This window comes from Poecile atricapillus, chromosome 3 (assembly GCF_030490865.1).
Source record: "Poecile atricapillus isolate bPoeAtr1 chromosome 3, bPoeAtr1.hap1, whole genome shotgun sequence".
Classification (NCBI taxonomy): domain Eukaryota; kingdom Metazoa; phylum Chordata; class Aves; order Passeriformes; family Paridae; genus Poecile; species Poecile atricapillus.
Genome location: NC_081251.1, coordinates 71,380,924 through 71,394,398, shown reverse-complemented (window position 1 = coordinate 71,394,398; position 13,475 = coordinate 71,380,924). Strand labels below are relative to the sequence as shown.

General features: G+C 38.1%; 2 protein-coding genes across 2 annotated transcripts in view; one reads left to right on the top strand and one right to left on the bottom strand.

Moving 5' to 3' along the window:
* The window catches only part of NTPCR (nucleoside-triphosphatase, cancer-related), a 44,610-nt gene extending 36,972 nt beyond the window's left edge, over nucleotides 1-7,638 (top strand). Inside the window, exon 5 of the mRNA XM_058834374.1 lies at nucleotides 7,164-7,638. Coding sequence (XP_058690357.1) covers nucleotides 7,164-7,250 — 87 coding nt within the window. The 3' untranslated portion in view covers nucleotides 7,251-7,638. The remainder of the gene's footprint in view (nucleotides 1-7,163) is intronic.
* Nucleotides 1-13,475, bottom strand: part of PCNX2 (pecanex 2) — a 150,004-nt gene that overhangs the window by 20,135 nt on the left and 116,394 nt on the right. Inside the window, exons 26-28 of the mRNA XM_058834378.1 lie at nucleotides 7,632-7,885; nucleotides 3,163-3,396; nucleotides 910-1,013 (exon numbers count right to left, since the gene is read on the bottom strand). Of these exons, the coding sequence (XP_058690361.1) occupies nucleotides 910-1,013; nucleotides 3,163-3,396; nucleotides 7,632-7,885 (592 nt within the window). The remainder of the gene's footprint in view (nucleotides 1-909; nucleotides 1,014-3,162; nucleotides 3,397-7,631; nucleotides 7,886-13,475) is intronic.

Below are 13,475 nucleotides of genomic sequence, written 5' to 3'. Positions count from 1 at the left end.
ATCCTCTCTAAGGACCATGTTGACAGAGGTCTAGGTAGTTTTGTTCACCATTCTGTGCCAACATAGCAAGGTCACTCAGACACTGTATTTATTCAGCTTCTCCATTGTTACTAAATTCCTGTGCACATAGAGAGTTCAAATAAATCTAATGAAAACCTAAAATTATATGGGAAGTTAAACTCCATTAAAATAATCATTATTTCATTAATAAAATGTTTCATCTGTAGCACAGTGTAAATTAAACTGTATAATACCCAAACAATTCAGAACTTCCAGTGAAAATGGAAGAATCCCTAATGAAAATATAAGATGAAGAGCATATTTAGAAACAATCTCAATGAAGCATATTTAAATTAACCAGACTTCCTAGGAAGAAGTGTTTTGAATTAATGAACAAATGAGCAAGGTAGATGCTCTGAGAACAGACAAAGCTGCAGCCTCAGGAGATAAGAGGTTCTCCCTTCCTTAGCTGTCAGAATGAAGTGGCACAATGAACAGGAATACACCCCTGAGGAGTACAGAGGAGAACCCTTTATACATTTATTATTATTTAGCTAACTACAACTCAGATGACAGCAGTTTCTTCCTCTTCTGGAGATTTCTTCCTCCTGGAATGCCAGAGGAAGGACAGCATTCCAATAGCCAGGCATGAGTGAACACAGGCAATAACCATTGGTATCCATTATTTCAATCAAAAATTCTACTTTGTCCTATAAAATAAGGACTGTTAATTAGTTATTTAGCCAACCAAAAAGAAAAAGATGACCAAGAATGACAAAAAAACCCCCAACATTTTATGGAGGAATGAGACTTCACCTTGATCTAATCTTCTCTTGAGATCCTACGTCATGTGGAAAAAGACAAACAGGTCTTTATTTTACATGAGGAAAAAGGATTCCTAAAGATTACCTGATGGCCATATTGTGAGATGCAGTTCCCAAAGCTCTCCGACCCAGTATACACAAGGCAAAGGAAAGCGTCACTAGAGGAGAATCCTCATCACTGTCCAGGTGCTACAAAGTTGTAAGATGAAGATGTTACAATACGTGAAAACATCACATTTAAAAGCACCACAATGCTACAAATGGTGACATTCATAACATTTGCGTGTAGCTGGACCTACACACCAAAACATTCTTTGCCATTAAACAGACCAAGAAGGAAGACCATCACCATCAGAGGATTTTTGCAAAACCCAAGTTTGCTTTGCCCACTGGCTAGAAACAGAACATTTCATTCTCTGCTAGTGAGATCCCAAGGAAAGGGAGCTTTGGTGGTGGTGGTCTTTTATGTGTGGGGTTTAAGTTTGCTTCCACTCCTCCCAGATCTGACATTCTAAACTGGAGGAGGTTCCTTATTGTTGGGAGACACTGCAATTGGAGACAGCCAAAACCCTTTTCCATGGAACACAGTTCCCATGAAACCTTACCACAGATTCTAGAAGTACAATCTCTTTGGAAAAGTTTGGAGGCACACATTTTCAGTGAATAACAATATCTGACTAAATGGTTGATGACACTGACAGCCCATTTTAATAAGCAGTCAGAACATCTCATTTATGTTTACTAGCTCAGGAGAGGTTTTTTAATGAAATTTTCACAAAGAAAACTCTGCTACCAAGCAGGAGGAAAAAACTGGAACAACTCCTCATGCAAGTTAATCTTCAGGAGGGTACAGATTATTATTTCAGTCCACGCAATGAGTGATTTCTTAGAGCTTTCTTTGAGTCTAAAACTGAAGCGAATTATAATGGAGAATGCAGCTCCTTCTGTAAAATATAATGATTTTCTGGGTTACATGTACAGTGAACTTTATTTTTTTAATCCCACCTCCTACATGTACTTTGCTTTTCTACAGTCAGTGAACTAAAAAACAAAGGTAAAATACGTAACAAAAAGATAAATGTGTGTGTGGCACCAGTGCAGGCATTAATTTGCCTTTTGAAATCTAACTTACATGTTTCAAGTCTATTGGCATCCCTAAATCTATTATTGAATTTGAAAATCTAGAGAACAAGTGGAAAGGCATCAATTAACAGTGGCTTTCCCCGCACCCCGCAATTCTTTGTGTCAGAACTTGGGAGCTGAGACATGGAGATGAGAAAGAAAAGAAGTGAAGTATTCCCAGTAGGAGGAGATGGTGGGATGGTGGGAAAGGGCTCAGAAGACAATTCAATAAAAACAATATCAATATAATGATACACAGGGGAACTGGTGGAACGGTACTCAGCATTAGAGACATGAGAAGGAACAAAAGTGGAGCAGAAACATTCGGTGATGTTTCAAGAAAGATTCAGTGATGTTACACCAACTAATGGGATGTGCAGTCTGTGATCCTGAATGGGAAAATGCACAAATACAGCACATCATGGCCAGGAAGGAGACACTTCTCCACTTTTGCCACTATCAGCAATAATCAGAAAATTAGATCGAGGCAATATGCTTGTTTCAAACTATACTCTCCCTCTGGGCTATTTTGAGTATTCCCTGGAAATGGAAGAAGTGCATTTCTGACAAACAACTCCTGACCATCAGTAATCTTAGAGGCTCAGAGCATGCAAGTGCACAGCTGCACATCTGCCCTTGACCTTCCAGAGCTGCAACTGGTTTCACATGGCTCTGTGGTGTGGTTCATGTTTAGTCACGAGCTCTCAGAGGTGATCTGTGCCAGCAGGGAGTGCGCCATGCACTCCCCCACCATCCTGCAGCTCTACACAAATACAAGCAAATGTCTGAAAAGGATACACAGACATCTGGCAAAGGTACCAATCACTGGCAACACTGAAGGAACTCTAATGCTGTGATGACTTTCTCTGATTGGAGCCTTCTCTAGCAGTATTTCTGTGAGCACTTGATATATCCGTGCTTTCTAGAGCTGACAAAGTTAATGTTGTTGGAAATTTGCACAGTAAAGAATTGGTTCTGTATTCAAAGACTAATGCTCCTTAAGATCCCAGTTTTTGCACATGGGTAGCTTCCAAAATATGTTTTTTCCATTCCATAGAACATGTTTTCCTTTTATGTTAAAGCTGAAAGCTTTTATGAAATAAATTTTGTTCTACTAATCCTGAGCAAGTAAAAGAGTAGCCATGCACCATTTCACTCATATGCCAGGAATTAAAACTGATACCACTATTAAAAAAAGAAAAAAGAAGACTCATACCTCCACCCTTTTCCTGGCACAGAACTGAATCCAGTCCAGATAAACACTGCAGAAGCTAGCTCTTGTTATTCCTTGGAGACACGGAACGTAATCTTCATCTATGTTAACGTTAAACATCGCAAGGTCACGTTCAATATAATGCCACTTTGCATAAGGCTGAAGTATCTTTTGGATGGATTCGTCTTTTATCCAGTCAAGGATTTTGGGAGAACTTGCTGTAAAGTATATTATACTCTGTTGACAAAAAGTGCAAACGTTAGTCACTCTGAACTCTGATCAAAGCAGACATATTTTTACACAGAAGAGAATAAGCCAAATAGGACCCTATTAAGAACTGTAGTAGTGTATCTGTTTCTTACATTTTACTCCTTAGCATCATTATTACTTCACAAAAGTGTTCAAGTTAGAAAGATGATAATAATTGATAATGGTAGCTAACAACAGAAAAAGAAGTAGTATTTTTAATATCCTTCTGCCTTCCAGGAAAATCAACACAATGATAGGAATAGAGAGTTCCAGCACTCAAACATGTCAATACTAGAGGGCTCTATAGAGTCTATCACCAAGAAGGTAATATCAATAATAGCTTAGGCATATTTTGAAAAAACAGTAGTAGATGGTCACATCCTCAAAACAGGGCTCTTTTTTCCTCAGTGGACTTACTGTTTTCTTGGGATGATGCTTTCCTAATTTTTATTAGCCACAAAGATGAGACCTGACAGATGTGTATGACACAAATCCATTATTTGTCAATGCAGCAGGTAAAGAATAATCGATTTTTTCTTACATGTCAGGTTAAAAAGCTGATAACTGATATAACTGAGTTGCTTTTAAAGCACTGAGGAGGGAGCAGCATTCAACTGTGACTCTTTTACCAAGTACATAAAAGCTAGAAAGCAGCAACACACGTATCTCATATCTCTGCCTGAGTTTCTAAGCTTTTCTAACCGCTCTGTCTGGACACATTAAAATAATAATAAATAAAAAAGTAATTAAAAAAATTCTATCCAAACACAACTTAGAGCATATTTTCAAAAGAATATGAAACTCAAGAAGTTCCAGTGTGTTCCATCAGCAGGAAAGCCCCATTATAATGTTTTATAATATTAATTTAGAGTAGGATTCCAAAGCAAATGAGAGGCAAGTATGATTCATGACTGAAGATGATGTAGTTCCACGTGACCTAGTCAATGGAAATAGTACTAAGTAAATGTATAAAATTAAAATATAATGGATTACAAAGGACAGAAGCGCTACCAGCCCTTTTAAAAACCCCAGATCCCTCCACAGTTCTTCTTTCAAATCATACAAAATAATTACAAAAAGTAAGAGGAGAATCAAGCTTCAGAGGAAAAAGACTAGTCAGACAGCTAGAGACAGGATGGACCTTCATTTAATGGCATGAGGAGAAGAATACACTCCTTAGAAAGGATTCATGCAGAAACAGTAGAAGCTGAAAACACAGCACTCAGTGAATACACAGATTTTTTGAATACTAGAAGATGTTTAATTAAGAATATATTGAGAAGAGATGGAAAAGGCACAAGGGAAAAAAAATCACAGTAGTTGGGCAGAAAATGATTTCAAAGTATATGCAGAAGGGCTACAGGAGCTGACCCACTTTATTTGTGGGGAATAAAAATCCTTTCATAATAAGAAATTTATGCCTTTCTAGGCTGTCAATGAAACTGCAAATGAAATAAATATGATTTCAGAATAAGATGCTCAGTGCCACTCATTGTTTAAAAGAGCAATACAATAATTATTATTGAAGGACAGAAGAACTAAAACAAAGCAAACATTTTCTTTGTTGATTTTTGAGATAGAGTTTGCTTTTTTTTATTATCCTCATCTGTGTTTACAAAGAAACTGATTCAGCTGGGAAAGAAATCAGACTGGCAATCAGACACAGAAAGAACAAAATCTTCTGTCACCTAATTAAATTCTGCTCTTGGTAACTCTTACAAGATATGTTTTGTGCAAAAGTACATCCTCAGCTATATAGCATTTCTGAAACAATATGGTAAATATTTACAACATTGGAGAAAAAACCAAAACCACTCCAAATGCTCAATGCAATGGGAGTTCAGTTCCTGCGGAAACTCCAGCCTAAGTGTTTTTTGAGTTGGTGTTTTATGTGACCTGAATACTGCCTTATGTATAGTTCTTACAATTACTTTCACACCATTAAAAAGAAAGTGTTAAGGACTTTTAAAATGTTCACAGTGAAACTGCACAGGGTCATGATCTAGATTCCCCCAGAAGAAAGACCTGGGGAGGGAATGAATTCTCACCTCTGTCTCTGATACTGTTTACTTAGAGGCATGCATTAAATAAACAGGAAAAAAGCTGATCTAATACAAAATCTTCTAATCTAATAAAATCTTCTCCTTCCAAGGCTGTACTAAAGATTTTACCAAATCTTTTTAAAGCCCCTGTTTATGGAAAAAACTAATTACTTTAAAAATACAAGGAGAAAATATCCAGATAACTTTCTTTTGAGAAGTGACATTCTAGAAAACGGATTTCCTGAGTGCACCCTTCCTTCACTAAAGGGAGCCCAGGCTAATACTGAAGGTGCCAACAGGTTATTATTAACTTCTGTTCACCCTTCCCTAAAAAGAGAAGTAGATTACACAGATCAACAGCCTGAGAATGAAGAGCAACCTTCCTGAGAATGAAACTCTGTGAGTGCACTACAATAATACCTGCTCAACTAAATCCAAGAAGAAGAGATTTGATTTTCATGCTTTCAGAGACATCAGTAGCACACATGAACTCTGCACAGAGTGGAGATGGGGCCACAGCATTTAACCCAGTCCCTCCTACTCAAATCAGATCAACTAACCAACCACACCTGTATCACATGAGATGAAAGTTTGTCTAAGCCATCTATGTCAGCTGCTTCTCAGGTGTGTCCAGAATCAGAAGCTCTAAACTGCCTTTCAGCTCAGTTTCACATCCCATGTGGTGAACCTCACACTTCCTGCAAGTCCTCCATATATTAATTCATTTTAAGGCACAAAAACAGTTTCAGTTCATAAAGCAAAATTCTTCACTGCTTTAAACTAATAAGATGCTGATTTGATTTCAGCTTAGACTGGGATTTTTTTCAGTCTCATTCCCCCTCAAAAGCTGAGTCATTTGCCAGCTTGCATTAGTTTATGTTCCAGTTATTCAGGTTACCTTTTAAAGTAAAGCAAAACAATTGTAGCAACACACTCATTAAAGAAGAGTTATTTTTTTGTTTTGGTTTGGTTTTTTTTTTAGCTTAGTTACATTGCTTCAAAACAATTTATAGCCACAAACCCCACTTCTAAAATGAAAAAAATCATGCTCACATGCAGCTTTATTTCTAATTAGTTGATTAAACAAAGCAGGTTGGTTACCAGGCACTACTGCCTGCAAAATTATTTATGAAATCCCAGAAGTTATCAACTACATGATCAAAGCAGCTTTGTAAGGCAATGAGCTTGTTTTTACTACATTGGTTCATTTGCAAAAAATGGTGATTAACTTATTTACAACAGGTCTCTCTCTGAAGTTGACAGATTTTACAATTGCAGAGATGTAAGTAGAAAGATGTCAGGGATGGTTTGGATCTCTAGCAACTGGCTTCATGGCAGTGCCAGTGGCATAGAAAGCAGCACTTGGCTCTTGCTGTTTCACTAGAAGACTATAAAGCTCAACAAATTCTCCATTTGCTGGACTGTGAATTGTTCTGGCAGAAGATGAAGGTGTCTTGCTAGACTATACAGTTCAATTATTTTGACAAATTCGTATCTGTGTGGTTATTGTGATTTTAATAGCAATTCAAATATAGAAATGGTGTAAATGAACTACTGTCTAATCAATGGAATAAACCAACTTCAAATCTGTTGTGTTATACATGTAAAAGAGAAGGTAAGAAGGGGGTTTGCACTACTAAAAGGTACATTTGAGAAACAGCTCTTCAGAAGTTTCCCAAGAACTTTATGCTTGTTAATATCTTTCTTTTCCAGAAAAAAAAAGAGAGAAACAGTGGAAAGGCCAAGGCAAGAAGAAATACCAGACTGTTAGTGATGTGTTGTAAGAACGTAAGAACATAAGCAAGAAGACTTTGTCTGACTTTATCACTACAGGATGGTAACTCACCTTCTTGATCTCCACTGAAGCTTGCCTGCCATTTTGTGTACTAAGTGTAAGTGATCAGAATTAAATTTAGCAAAGGGAAACGTTAATTAATTTTCCCTGTCCCAGTGGAAGGTGTCTCTGCCATAGGAGGAGGGTTGGAACTGGATGATTTTAAGATCAAACCAAATGATTCTACAGTTCTATGATCTAACATCAAGTCAGTCTGACTACCAGACTGTGGTGCAGATGGATAAACATAAAGCAGAAGACTTCAAATGCTCTTTCTTCTATAGACAAACAGCATTCTATCTGACAAACCTGCCTAGGAACAAAGTGCACTACACCAAAGAGGTTACCTTGATATAGTATCTGATAAGGATTCTGCGCAGATCGAACACTTGCAGCATTGTGGCAGCGTTGTTGTCGATGATGCTGTATCCTTCCAGGATGTACTGGGTTCGTGTGATCTCCCACGTCAGCCAGCGCAGGTTAAAGGCTGCATTACAGGACAGCAGGTGAGGCAAGTGCCCAGGCTTGCAGCAGCAGCAGCCTTCGTTGTCCTCATCTCCTTCTGTTATAGCTTCCACTTCTCTCTGCTGGCAGTATGTCCCTTGGCAGAGAGAAAAAGAGAGTGTGCTGCCAGTTATTGGGGGAGGAGGAAACAAAGGACGTCTTGCAAGCTCACATTCAAAGTATGTTTGAAGGTTGTATGCACTTAGCAAAAATGTGAAAGAACGAGCTACAGCAACAAACTCGACATGCTAAGTGAGCCATGAGCAGCAGCAAAGAAAGGGCTGTACATTACTCATTTAATACTGTCACCTATAAAAGCCAAAAGGGTCTGATCTAATGTTCTAGTTCTAATGGGTTCTGAGCTGAGCTAAACTACAGACCACAGCTTCTGCCTTCATAAAAACTCGCCAGGAAGCAACACTAAAGAGTCTTGCTCCATAACGCACATTAGGCAAATTGATCCAAGTCTCAGGCTGCTTATTCAACTAACATACTGGACCCAAAGAAAGATTTTAGTATGTCAGAGCACTTGTAAAATCTGGTTTTAGCAAACTATCTTGGAAAGCAGATTCCAAAAATAACATCTACTGGGTTGTTCTTTCTCCCACTGGAGTAAAAGCTACTCTGGATCAAACATCTCTAATGAACAGCACTAGTGGCAGTACATCACAAGAACAGAACAACTTTCTAATTAGTCTATTACACAGGCTTTAGATCAAAGTAGAGCAAATTTTTCTAAAAAGGATATGTTACCTCAGAAGGAAGTAATGAGGCAGATACAGAAGCAATAATGCAGACTCTGCATTTTCAGCCTGGGCTGTGCACACTAGATGGTCAAGCCAAGCTCTTGTGGATTTGAAATCTATGAATGTAGTTTCTATACCATGTAAGGCACTACTAATAAAAACTGAGACAGACACCCATTTGCTCCTCCCAGTATTTTCCAAATATGTAAGTTTTATGCTCTTGATGTATGCTTCTTTTTAAAATTTACTCTCCATAGGCTGTTGCAGAACTTACTCCCCACTGAGTTTGTACATAAACCATCTTTCAAGGGCATCTCCTATGATGCAAGTTATACATCTTTCACAGGCCTTCTGCCAGAGGTTCAGTATCGCCCCACAGACTGCTGACTCCATCAACTTCTAAACAGACTCGACAGGAGAGGAAGATGTGAGATACTGCATTGCAGACCAACAGCTCCATCCCCACCAGGACCAACAGACCTGTTGTGTCACTGTAAATGGGCGAAGAATTTGGCTGTGTTCATCACCTGATTGTTGAGCCAGGAAAGAACATGGTGCCAGCTTCAATTCCCTGCAGTCTGCCAGCACCCTAAAAGAGAGACTGGAGCAGGGCAGCATCCCAAAGGCCTTTCTGTGGAGCATGATGACAACTGCTGTGCCCTCATCTGTCTGTTCCAGTCTCATCACAGCTCTCTGGTCAACAACCTGTGACCTTCAGTTTGTATCAACAGAAGTAGCATCTAGAATATCCCTTTCTCCTCACTAAGAAAAACCTTTCAAAATACAACAAAATAACAAAATATGGGTTATCGCTTTTTTTTTTTTTTTTTTTGCCTGTGCATCTGCTAAAATGTGTGCAGCAAGCAAAACATACAAGTAATAAAGAATAGAAAAACTGGAAAGAAATGTGTGAGAAAAAACCGGATTGTAGCCCTCAGAGATGGAGGAAATATATTCAGTATATTCCAGTGTTTTCTGTTCAGTTTGCCATGAATGGAAATTTACACTGTGAACCCAGTGTTGCTCACACACTGATATGCATTCTTCCTTAGACCTCAGGGATATGAAATACAATATGAAAAATTATTAAAGTCTTCAGATAAGCATCTTGCCTTTCAATACTGCCAAGTAAAAACCATGACCTATTAGGCTGGCATTTCCAGCTGGACTGGACATGAACTGGACTGCTTCTGCTTCATATTTCACAGATTTCTACATGAATTAACACTTACTGCTCAACAGCAAAAAAGCCCAAGAAATGCTCTGGGTCAGCAGATGCTTCTGTGAAATCCAGTCAGAAGACATCGTACTCAAACTGAATTAGGGAAAACATTCCTTTGTACATTGCTTGAAAAGAGTAAAACAAATGCTCCATGCTGGTGCTGTTACTATTGCTGTTATGTCTATTTTTGAAAGTTTAAAGGTCTTTCAGTATTACACTGAATTTAAGAGAAGATACATCTTCATCGCAGGTGCAAAATTAAGTATTTCCAAATGTTTGCAAGTGATGAAAAATGAAAAACACAATGAACATCTGTTCCTGATTGTGCTACAACAGGATTTAAAGATGCCTTTGCTCAGTCTATGTAACTATTCATATAAAATATATAAAAATAAAATATAAACATAAATTATAAATAATAAATATAAAATAATAAGAAAATAAAATAAAGAAATACAAAAATGTATTTTTAATGGAAATATAAAATTTTATTTCTATAGAAGGCTTTACTCTCTGTACTACCTCTTTCCATAAATGCCAAATATTATTAGTGCAGTTTCTGTAATTACTAGTTTGCTTAGGGGACGTATTTTGTAACATACAGGCCCAAGGAGGCCAGTAAGGCAAAGAAAAGGTGAATTCCAGAGACCCTCAATGTTTAAAGAAAATTGTCATCACATGCATAACAAACAGAAGATGATGCCAGAACATTATTTACATTCTTAGCTAATTCTACAGGTTCAAATGCCTCCAAGGTGTCTTTGCTAGGCAATTTTAATCAGCTAAAATTATACTACAGGGGGTGCAATCAATGTTGAACTTGAGGAGCAAGAGTCATTCTAAGAGGAACTGTGTTATTACAAAAGCTATGGGGAACAGCCAAAGGAGTTCATGTGGTTGTTTTATGGATTTATTCCAAAGAATGAAACCAGGGCTGTGCTCTTCAACGTCTGGCAAACATGCACTTGATTAACAAAAGCTGTTTGATGGACTTGGGCACCACCAGCTTGGGGATTTGGTGTCTTCACTGCTTGCTGAGCCTCTGGGGTATCCCTCTTTAAAGGTGTAACCTGAGCCATGGCTGGTGCTCTGACAAAACACCAAATCCTCATTCCTGGCTGATTAGTATTTCCAAACATCTAGAGAAAGGACTCAAGTCCACAAAGACAACATTCAGGCTTGATGCTCAAGTACATGTTGGTTCCCTCCCAATTCCTGCAGTCAGTTCTAGAACAACTGCCAGTAATTTCCTCTCATCTTTAATGGAGCCTTTAGTGCATTTAGTCCTTAATGCACTGGCTGGACTTCAATGCCAGATTGGCATTTTACTGTAAAATTTCATTTACCAGAGCATACATCAATCCTCTTTGGTTCATTACTCCAGACACTGGTACCACAGAGACTAAGAGCATGTGCTCAGCTTTATGCATAGAGCCAAAAGGGACAGGACACAGTAAATGAAGTCAAGCATTTGTGTTTGTCTTCTACAGAAGGCTGGACTTTTTTGTATGTACTATAAGCTGATGATTTAAATGACAATTTTTATATTGCTTCTCAAAAAATTAGCAAGTTCAAGCAACTCTGAGAGAATTATTCATAAAACCAAAGAGCAGGGAACAGAACGTGCACTTCACTTCTGCAGTATAATTAAGTGTAGTACCATTAAATATTAAAATACAGGAAAATGTTTTCACTGGTAATTAGTTATTTCAAAATCTGAGGGAAAACATATTTTTTTTTCATTTCTTCCTGCAGTAGGAGGAAAATAATCTCGTGCACTTCACTCAAGTTTAGTCATTCACTCTGACCCTTGCTAATATAGATGTGACCAATTCATTTGTAAAATATCTAACACTGGAGGGTTGCCAAAAAACCAGCAATGTAAAAAACATGTGCCAGCTGAACAAAGCAAGGTCAGCCTCTGTGAACTCAGGAGAAAGCCAGGGTGAGAACTTGGAGCTCTTTGTATTTTCCTGACACATCAGGATTTGAGGACAGACTTGTGCTTTGCCAGAATGATTTGACCTAAATGGAAATGAGAAAAATGAAATTGAAGACTAATCTTGCTTCAAGAGGATAAAATACACTGAACTGAATGATCACCCAGCCTTCTAGAATTAAAGGCTGAAACCATAGTGTGCTTTTGAATTCAATTTTGAAAACTCAGGTTGTGAAAAGATCTGAGGGGCCAGAAAGAAAAGCCCATGACACAACCACATACCAGAAGTATTCTAGGAGCAGTTTTAATTTCCATAAAACACTTCAGTTTAACAACACATCCAGAATAGAGTCTGATTATTGTGGCTGAAGGTAGCAACAGCTTGAGCACTGAGGATTGCTGACAAATAAGCAGCCAGGGTACATCAAAAGGGCTCATGCCCAGGGTAACTTCTTTCCTAAGCCATGCAGAGGTCTCTTCACAGATGACTCCACAAAAATGCCTGGTTGCCCACCATTTGTTTGCCAAAATCAAGCACAGAAATGTCTTACAAATAAATGCATTACAGTAGAATTATCTGGCTCTGCTTCAACAAGTTTATGCTACAAATCCAAGCATCCCCAAATTCTGATGGAAAAGGCTCCTTCTCAACCAGCATTTTTCTTTTCTGCTCAGGATAGCAGTTTAAAAAACTCTAAGTTATCACACAAAAAAAGCACAGTGGGCATAATTGCAGCCATTGGGAGGCCATCCTCTACTGAAACACACATCAGACATGGTTCTAGAAACAGAAAAAACCAAATACTTCAGAGGAGTGAATTGAGCTCACAAATGGAAAGTCATGAAACTCAGAATTAGACTCATTGTGGAAATCTGCAACTTTTCTTCAATCCTTCCTGCTCTTTTGCTTGTGGAACCAGTTCCACCAAATAAAGAACAGTAATTTATAGGTTCTGATAGTCTCAGCTTTTTTCAAAGCAAAATTTCAGGACTTAAAAAACAGTATCAATTCCTCAAACATCAAAGCTGTTAGGTATAAAATTGTGGTTTGGCTTTCAGCTGCTTCAGGTGCTTGTATGTCTGAAAAACACTGGTTTTCAAACCAGATCAGATGCTGTAGTACCAGGCATCCCCCTCTCCTCAGAAACCTTTCCTTTTCTTGGCCCATGGGGACACAATAAGAAAGGTCACGTGGAGGTAGCATTCTCCAAAGATGTTTGTTGTTAAACTTGCAGCTATGAAATACCACAAAATCTTCTCATGTCACATCTTTTGCAGTGAAATGCAAGATGCAACATTTTGGTTTTGGCAGAGATATTTTCTCAGTAAAAAGGCTGCACTGCACTTAACATTTTCCTTCTTTTCAGAAGTCTTCTCCAGTGCACCCATAAATACACATAAAATTGTGAAAGGACAAAAAAGGAAAAAAGACACCAAATATTTATTCTATTATGTGCTACAGAAGCTATTCTAAGCCTATTTGAAATTTATAGATGGCTTCCACTGTTGGAGCATCATTATACACCTAAAAAGGGTTATACATCACAGATTTCTCGTGTTTAACATAAAGTATCCCCTTCCCTGTTTCATGCTATTCTTCCCAATTAAATCACCAAGACTGAAGAAACTCCTTTGCATCCTTTCTATCCATGCTTCTAGTACTTCCAAGAATTGTGTCTCTCAGTCTTTGTTCTTTCCCACAAACACTGCACTTTTGGTTTTTAACCTTCTCTCCCAAGAGATGTGTCAAAAAAATGCTGTTTTTCTCTGAACTCTTTGT